At 48.8% G+C, this 8,053-nt stretch overlaps 1 protein-coding gene across 1 annotated transcript in view; it reads left to right on the top strand.

The window, feature by feature from the left end:
• Positions 1-733: 733 nt before the first annotated feature.
• The window catches only part of LOC114067635 (forkhead box protein F2-like), a 15,857-nt gene continuing 8,537 nt past the window's right edge, over positions 734-8,053 (top strand). Inside the window, exons 1-3 of the mRNA XM_027903248.1 lie at positions 734-740; positions 1,181-1,476; positions 2,154-2,203. Coding sequence (XP_027759049.1) covers positions 734-740; positions 1,181-1,476; positions 2,154-2,203 — 353 coding nt within the window. The remainder of the gene's footprint in view (positions 741-1,180; positions 1,477-2,153; positions 2,204-8,053) is intronic.

The raw sequence follows: 8,053 nt of genomic DNA, 5'->3' as shown, positions 1-8,053 counted from the left end.
TGGCCCTTCAGCCCCTCCTGCTCCGTGTTGCTGTTGCCTCCCAGAGCTGGGCATGGCTACTTTTTTCTCCATGCTTCATATGCAACGTTTTGATGGCAAATGAATATATTTGATGTTAACAGTGCAATGGACAACCGGTGGCCAAGCGTTAAGCTGGCCTAAGTCAAATCATCATTCTGAAAACGTTATGAAGGGAAGGGGATTCCCCAATGTTTTCCACACAACAAACTGTTTGCTGGCTCTGCTAATGCCCTCCTTCAAACCCTACTGTTTCAAAGACCCTGAAATATCAAGGTGGTCAGGTCTTGCCACGCATCTAAACTTTCTTCACCTGGGGTTATCATTATGACTCCATGTCTTCAAAAGGCTCCATTTCCTCAGTAATTTCTTCTTGGCAGTATTTCTTATCTACAGCTACTGTGAATTATGGATATTAGAAATTGACTGCCATGTTATTGCAACACTACACACATACTGTGTAATGCTGGAATTAAAATGTCAGCCAGCAAAGCAAATGCCAATAAACAAACAATATTTTGTTCAGTCTTGCTGAAATGACTCCTGCTAACCAAGCTGTATCAATCTGATGACACTGGGTATCACCTGTTCCACAGCAATAAAAAGAAAAGCCCAGTCAACCCATGTGTTGGTCCATGTCATTCATCAGAACAGTCACACCAGGCGTGCAGGGACACGATGGTAATCAATAACTCATCCGTGACTCAGCAGAAGGATGGCGGGTGAGACCTGTGCAGACACACCGGTCCATTTTCTCTGCTCCTTCAATACCGCCGAGCAGCCACCTGGGCGAGCCTGCCTTGAAGGTGCAGTCAATTCCAGCACCGCCCGCTTTCCATACGTGAGCTACCGGCATTCCCACGGTGGCGAGAGGCTGGATCCCCGACGCGGTGTGGGGTTCGCGGGTCCATCCTGCCCTCCCCGGCGAGACGGAGGAGGTGGAGGGAGCAGGGGGGGATGCGACAAGTGCGGCGGGGTGCGGGACAGGACAGCGCACCCGCTGCGGGCTGAGGCGCGGCCGTTCCCCAGCCCCGCAGCGCCGGGACGAGCCGTGCGGGGGGAATGGACGGCGGAGCGCGCCGCTGCCGTTAACGGGCAGGGCCGGGGAGGGCAGGGCAGGGCAGGGCAGGGCAGGGCAGGGAGGGCAAGGCAGGGAGGGCAGGGCAGGGCAGCACCGAGGCGAGGCCGCCGCAGCCCCCCCCCAGGCCGGACCCCCGAGAGCGAGGGCCGGGCCCGCCCCCCGCGGCCGCCGCCATACTGCGGGGCGACCCAAACTTGTTACTCGCGGGCACCAACTCCTCCCGCTGCCGCCGCCGCTGCTGCTCCTCCTCCTCCTCCCGCCGCCGCCCTGCCCCTCCGCCGCGGGGAGGAGGGCGCTGCGCCGGCTCAGCCCCAGCCGCGGGGAAGGCGCCGAGGCGGGCGGGGGCCTTGCGAGGGCAGCGCCGCAGCCCCCCGCAGGTAGGAGCGCCCGGCGGGGCGGGCCCGGGGGGAGGAGACGGCGGCGGCGGCGGCGGGGGGCGGGCGGAGGGAGCGGGAGGCGGCGGCGGCGGTGCCGGAGCGGTCGGCGCTGGGGCAGCGGCTGGCCGTGCCCGCCGTGCCTTCTTCTTCTCCGAGGTGGGTGCGGGGCTGGGGGGCCCGGGCGGGCGCTGCGGGCGGGGGTCGCTGGCGGCCCCCACCCGCGGCGAGGCGGAGAGGAGGAGCCTCCCGCGGCAGCAAATGAGCGAGGGCTTGCCAGGTTTATAAATCTGGTTTTGCTCCCACCTCCCCTTCACCCCCCTCCCCCCCGAGTCCCGCCGGCTCCGGCGCCAGCGACCGCCCGGCGCGGCTCGGCCAGGTGCGTGGCTGGGGCGGCCACCGGGCCCGCTGCCCGCGCTGCCCCCGCACCTGCCGCGGCTGCGGGGCCGGGGCGGCCTCGGGGCGGTGCGGACCGTGGCGAGGGGCTTCGGCGGGGCCGGGCAGGGGTCGGTTTCCCTGTGCCGGCAGCCCAGGTTGCCGGGAGCGGGGCCGGGGAGGCCGCTGCCCCCGCCGGGAAAGCGCCGCGCCTCCGCCGGCGGAGAGCGGGACGCGGCGCTGGGGTGCTCGCTGCTGGGAAACCGGCTCTGAAGAGCTGTTTGTGTGCTGTTTTTATTTTTCAGCTGTCAGGAGAGTTTAATTCGGGTCTCGGCGGAGGTGCCCGGTTTGCAAGGTATGGGTGAAGCGAGAGTTTGCCGTCCCCGTTTGCCCTTGATCTGATTCTGAGGGGGTGTCTTCGCTGGCTCCCCGAGGTGTGGGCTGTTGGGTGATGTTTTCCGCGTATACGAAACTATGCATCGTCGGCATTGAAGGGAGAAGGATTGAGTGGATGAATGTAGCCGTGGTAACTTCATTGTTACAGCTCCTTTCTGTGACGTGCTGCCTTTAGCAGGGAGGGGAGCAGGAGCTTGCTCCTGCCCTGATGTGGGAGGGGACCTGATGGATCTGCAGGTTGAAGCGCTTTTTCAAGTCTGCTCTTTCATTTAATGCTGAAACATTTTCCTGTCTTCAGTCCTGCCTTTTTTAATCGTGTACCTCTTGCAGGTAGTTGTTACTTAGGCTGAAGAATGTGAAACATCACTTTTAAGTCTTTGACAACCGAGTGTTTCTGGTAGGCTCTGGAAATCAATGTAGTTTTAACGCCTCTTAAAAAAAAAAAACATAATAAAATTCCTGCTATAATTATCGATAGGCTGTTGCCTGCTTTATGCCCATCAGGCTCAGAAATAGCTACTAATCTCATACTCCCCTTTGGATACCTGTGTGAAGGTTTTGTTAGAGAACTGCTTAATGACTTCTTATTATTAGAAAGAGTGCGAGCTCAGGCGGTTACGCAAGTGCGCCTAAAGGAAGCCGCGCTGACTGCATGGATGGCAAATGTGGAGGCCGTGCAGGAGTGGGAGTATCATTTACAAACTGAGTTAGAAAGGGGCATTGTAGGAGAGAGAACCCTGCAGCTCGAGTGGGGTGAAACAGTCCCCGCCGTGCAGGGAGAGGTGTTGGTGCAGTGTGCTGCCTGGGATGAGCACTCGTAATTCTTTCCTGTAGCTGAGATGAGGTACAGGTGACTTTTCCACTGGAAGCAAATGAGTGGCAGGGGAACGTGTTTCTGCACGTATGTTCTTAAAAGGAAATCAAAACCAAAAAAAAAAAAAAAAAAAAAGCTTTTCAAATGTGGAGCTGGATCGGCAGATGAAGCTTTACTGGCTTTACTAGGATCTCTTGGCCTGAAGAGGAAGTATTTCACCGTTCCCCCCCTCCCCTGAAGCAATTACTTTAGGTACCCTTTGTGATGGTCAGGGATTGCTACAGAGCCCGCTGACAAAAGCTGCTTGCATTCATACTTACCGAAATAGGTCTGCAGTTGTTTATTTATTTACTTTTTATTTGAAACGAAAGCCATTGTAGGGTGGTTGCTACTTCCACAGCAAATGAAGCATTTGATGTGAATGGATCTATTTCAAAACTGTCACGCTGATTCAGAGGTTTTTCTGGACACTGGAAGTAGGGGTGTGCCCACAGACTGCTTTTAACGTGCTGTGTTACCATCTCTTTGCTGGTATATTGCGATTCAGTCCCCTCTCCTCCTCCTCCTGTCCCTGTATAAAACCTAATAACCTTTTGTTAACCTCCTCTCATGGATACAGCAGTACCGTGCCAAAATGTGTGTCTTAATACCACTTAGAAGTCCTGCAAGGAGAGGAGTTGTTCTGGATGCCCTGGTGCTTCCCTTGCTGGCCTCTCTCGTGGGCAGCTTGAGCTTCAGAGTTACCTGCTTCTTACTGGGGAGGAGCTGGAGAGGATCTGTCACCTGTCCATAGCCACTTGGCTGGAGTTGGAGACTGCACTGTGCTCGCTCTTTGGTGGACTCTCACCCTCGCTGCCAGCTGGCTTAGGGGTTTTGTGTCAAATGAACATTCTGTCGTTAAAATGCATCATCTTAGATGTTTTCTTACAGTGAAGTAAGTGGCAGGTCTCTTTCAGTCATGTCAAAATTAGTTCTTGGTCTGGGCTGCTGGCGTTAGGTGCAGTCCTTGCATGTGCCACCTGGTTTGCTAAAGGTGTTGCATGAGTTGGTAGATAAGTTGTGCCATACTCTGATTTTAAGGATGACTTTCCGAAGTGGGACTCTGAATCAAGGGAAATAAAATCTTGGAGCATTTCTGTCATAGTTGTGCTGTCTTGGAGCTCTGCCAGTTTTTTTTTGCTTCATTTGTGGTTTTCTCCAGGAAAAATGGAATCTCAAGCCACAGTTGTTGCAATAGGGATTTTGTAGATAATAAGGAAATAGGGTGTTTATGCTGAATGTTCAGAGGTGAAGTTTTTTTATCCCAGTTTTTGCTGTGCAATGGTAACTCGAAATAATTGCCAAGGTTGACTGAAATTTCTTGTAAGCCTTCAGTGCTTTGAAATGTTGGGTCTTGTTGGATTCATATTCTGTGATTTAAAGTGAGCTGAAAAGGAGTTTCTGAAGGTAAATTACCATGAAAGTGTTTTTCATGAGTGGGTGCTGATCTACTGTGCTACTTATTAAACTGAGGTTTAAGTAATTAAATTACTTATAGATGTGACTGAGAGAATTTTTCACAATGTTTTAGTTTCAGAAAAAAATCATTAAATATTTTCTGGATGGCACGTGATAATAAGGTTGGAGATTTTTAGTTGACAACAAAAAGAAGCAAAGCAGGTCGTTAACTTCCCTGAGTTATCCATTAGAAGTTCCTCTCTTTTTTTTTTTTTTTTTTTTTAACACATGTCTGTAAATTGCTGTGTTGGAAATTTAAAGTGGGAATTCAGATTTTTATTATTGTGTTAACATTAAACACTTCAGGGAGGTTGTTCTTTGTTGTGCCTTGTACTTAGCTGCTGTATCCTGCGCTAGTTAGCTGAAGAAAGGTATGCCCAGTTGGGAAGTTGCATAATAAACAAGGAGGTGGGAAGTGCTTTTGGCTTTTTATTTGATTCTTCTTTCTCTCAGGCTTTCTCCTGCCTTGTAATTAGTCATTTCTCTGATGATACAGCAGCCTTTTATAACACCTTCTTATAGTCCTGTGCTTGAGTGTCTAGATAGACAGGTAGAAGAAATGCATTGAAAAGAATGAGAAAAGTCCCACTTATGTTACTTGTGTCTCAAGTTTGGGGAAGTTGGAATGGCTGTAGAGTTGTTGTACCAAGAGGAGCTTGTGAATGTCAAAAGGCTGCTGCAGGTTCCGTTTGGAGAGTTAATTCACCTCTGTGTGGATGTAGCTGTGCAGGCTGGGTGTGGAAGCTGTTTTAATTGTTTTCCTTGTGATATGAGGGGTTTGTCTTTGTTTCTTAGATGAATTAGTGAATGGAACAAAACTGACTTTTTCTTTTACCACAACTCTTCAACTACAAAAAGTAGCACCTCATATTTTGGACTGATGTGTGCCATCATCTTGGATGATGGGGAAGTTACAGCTCTTGCTATACAGAGCTGGATTAGAGGGGTCTTGCATTAATTCTATTCTGGCCAAAAAGCTTTTATGTTCCGTCTTTTATCTGCCTTTAAAACACCAGGAATGCAAAGGGCTGTTTAGCTTTCTGGGGGTGCTGCTGCAGCCTGCCTTCATTATGAGGAAACTTAGTGCCGGCAGTAAGAAGTGTGTTGTGCTCCACTTCTGCTAACCAAAGGTGTCTGTGAGCTGCTCTGTCTCCTCCTGCTCCTTGCAACACCGAGCTGTGCTGCAGTGAGCTGCTGGATATGTGAACAGGTCTCTGAAAATGGCATGAATAAATAAAGAAAAACTTATTTTTAGTACAGTTAGTGTTACTTTTTTTTTTTTCCTAAATCATGGGATGGAGGAGAATAAAAAGACTTTTTTTTTTTGAATGGGAGGTGTGCATGTTGTTTGTAGTACTGTAACTCTTGAGATTTTTGACGAGTGTTTTAAAGCACTGAACAGCAACCTTTACTTCAAGAGAATGTTCTTACATACCAGTTTTTCTGGCCTGAGGGGGACGCAAAACAGATGGAAAAATAGTAAAAACCTGGACTGTAGATGTAAGCAGATAAGGAACTTCTCTAAAGACAGTAAATAAAGTTAATTGAAACCCATGTATCAAGTTTAGAGTAAGTCTGTTGGTAATCTAGAAGTAGCGTACCCACTTTCTTGTCTTTGCCCGCTCTTCCACCTATTTCTTTTTCTCTCTCTTCATGTACAGCAGTGAACACATAATCCACCAGGCATTTTCTGCACTGATCCTCTTAAAAAATTAGTATTAGCCTATATATGAGGCAGGCCAAAGAGGATTGAACACTGCTGCAAAATTAGTACCTGTTGCCCTCATTGCAAGGGCAGGGAAGTTCCCTTTCTCTTGTGAGGAGCTTGGTCGTGCTTTCTTTGCAGGGCTGTGCGTGCCAAGCAGATGTGCAGGTGATGGAGCATGGATATGGAAGGGACTGGGAAATCCTGACCTTGTCAGAGCATCTTATTACTCGCATGGAAGACATGCAAAGCAGGGGAGTGTTTAGGGAGATGGGCAGTTCTGCTGGGAAAGCAGGCAGGGGAGTAGAAACTTGTGCAGACTTGGGTAGCTCTTCACCGGTGCGCAGACAGAGACACCGAAGGTTGTCTGGAAGCTAAAGCAGGTCTGGCAGAACCTTGGCGAGGCAGAGTGGGAAGTCTGGTGTTCCTCCGTGCTTGAATAAAACGTCCAGGTCCACATGGATTTGCATGCATTGCAAATGGCAGAGTGGAGGAGTAGGGGGAAAAAATGCATGAAATGTGATTATGGTTCCTGCTTTGTTCAGGAGTGGTTTTCAAGGGCAGGCTTTAACTGTGCTTCTGCTCAGTTCTCCTCCTTCTGCCAATATAAAGCAGGCATTATTCTTGCCCCAAATAATTGTTTGTATACGCTCATTTGTGCCTGTTTTTTTTTTTTTTTTTAATAAGTGATACTGTATGAACGTTGTCATTGTACATGCAGAGAGATGCATGGAAACATGGAGGCTTTTTGTTTTTATAGAATGTCTTTGTTCTCATTTTCAGTGAACAAGATAATGAGTTCAGTTTGTTTGTTACTGGAAAAACAATGCAGGATGTAGGGAAGAGAGCTAGACATGTGCAAGCCTTTGGATTTGTGTTTGAATTCTCCCTCCCTGCAAATTCGATGTGTTCTGGAGAGAATGGAGCAATATAGACTTTTTAAAAGACAAAGTGCCCACTGAATCTGTGCCTTAATTGAGGTCACAAAAGTTATGCTTGGCTCTGTTTAGGTTTGTTGTAGTTAAACCTTGTAAGTTTGAAATACTTCAAAAGGAGCTGTCTCTTGTGTGGCTTGAGAGTGATACAGACTGGTCAAAGCTTGTGTGGGGACACGCTGAATTTAGTAATTTATGTCTGTAGGATGCATTACTTCACCTGTTTGGTTTGCAAGGTCATCTCTTGTTACAGTAGGAGAGATTAAACTGGCTGTGCTATGAGTTGTTTGGGACTGCCATTTGCACGTGGGTAACACTGGTTTGTTTGCTAGAGTAACAGCAACTTGTGAGAAGGTGTGTCAGTATGATGTTTTACTGATACCCTTCTCTGTGCTCTTACTTCATCTCATAATGCTTGAAATTCGTTCAGAAGACACTTATTAAATCACATTTAAGGAATAAAATCCCAGTTAATGGAAGCAGACCACGTGGCTGTTCAGTGAAACCAGCTGAGATTCCTCTCGCTCGCCTGAGGGTGTAAGGAAGACAGAGTTTGTGGAAAGAGGCTGTACTGATCATTGGACCAACTGATATAATGGCAGGTTTTGGGACAGTCAGTATTCTCTCAACCTGATCTTATAAAATATTTATTGTTCTTCTCTCTAAGCCCCATCTTAGACGTTCTTGGTAGACTGTAATTCTTCCCAGACACTGCAGTGTGGGCCGTGAGATATGACTGTGTGTAAATCTGTGCTTAATTTGAGTATGGTAAGAATTGTCTGCAAAGCATTTAAAAACAGAGGAGTGGTCTGCACACAGAACTTGATAATCAGGACCCTGACCTTGCCAGCAGGTTTG

Source organism: Empidonax traillii, unplaced genomic scaffold (assembly GCF_003031625.1).
Source record: "Empidonax traillii isolate 1590-97213 ecotype Southwest subspecies unplaced genomic scaffold, ASM303162v1 scaffold2:size4533513, whole genome shotgun sequence".
Taxonomy (NCBI): Eukaryota; Metazoa; Chordata; class Aves; order Passeriformes; family Tyrannidae; genus Empidonax; species Empidonax traillii.
The sequence above is the reverse complement of the archived record's forward strand: the minus strand, read 5'-3'. Positions and strand labels throughout refer to the sequence as shown.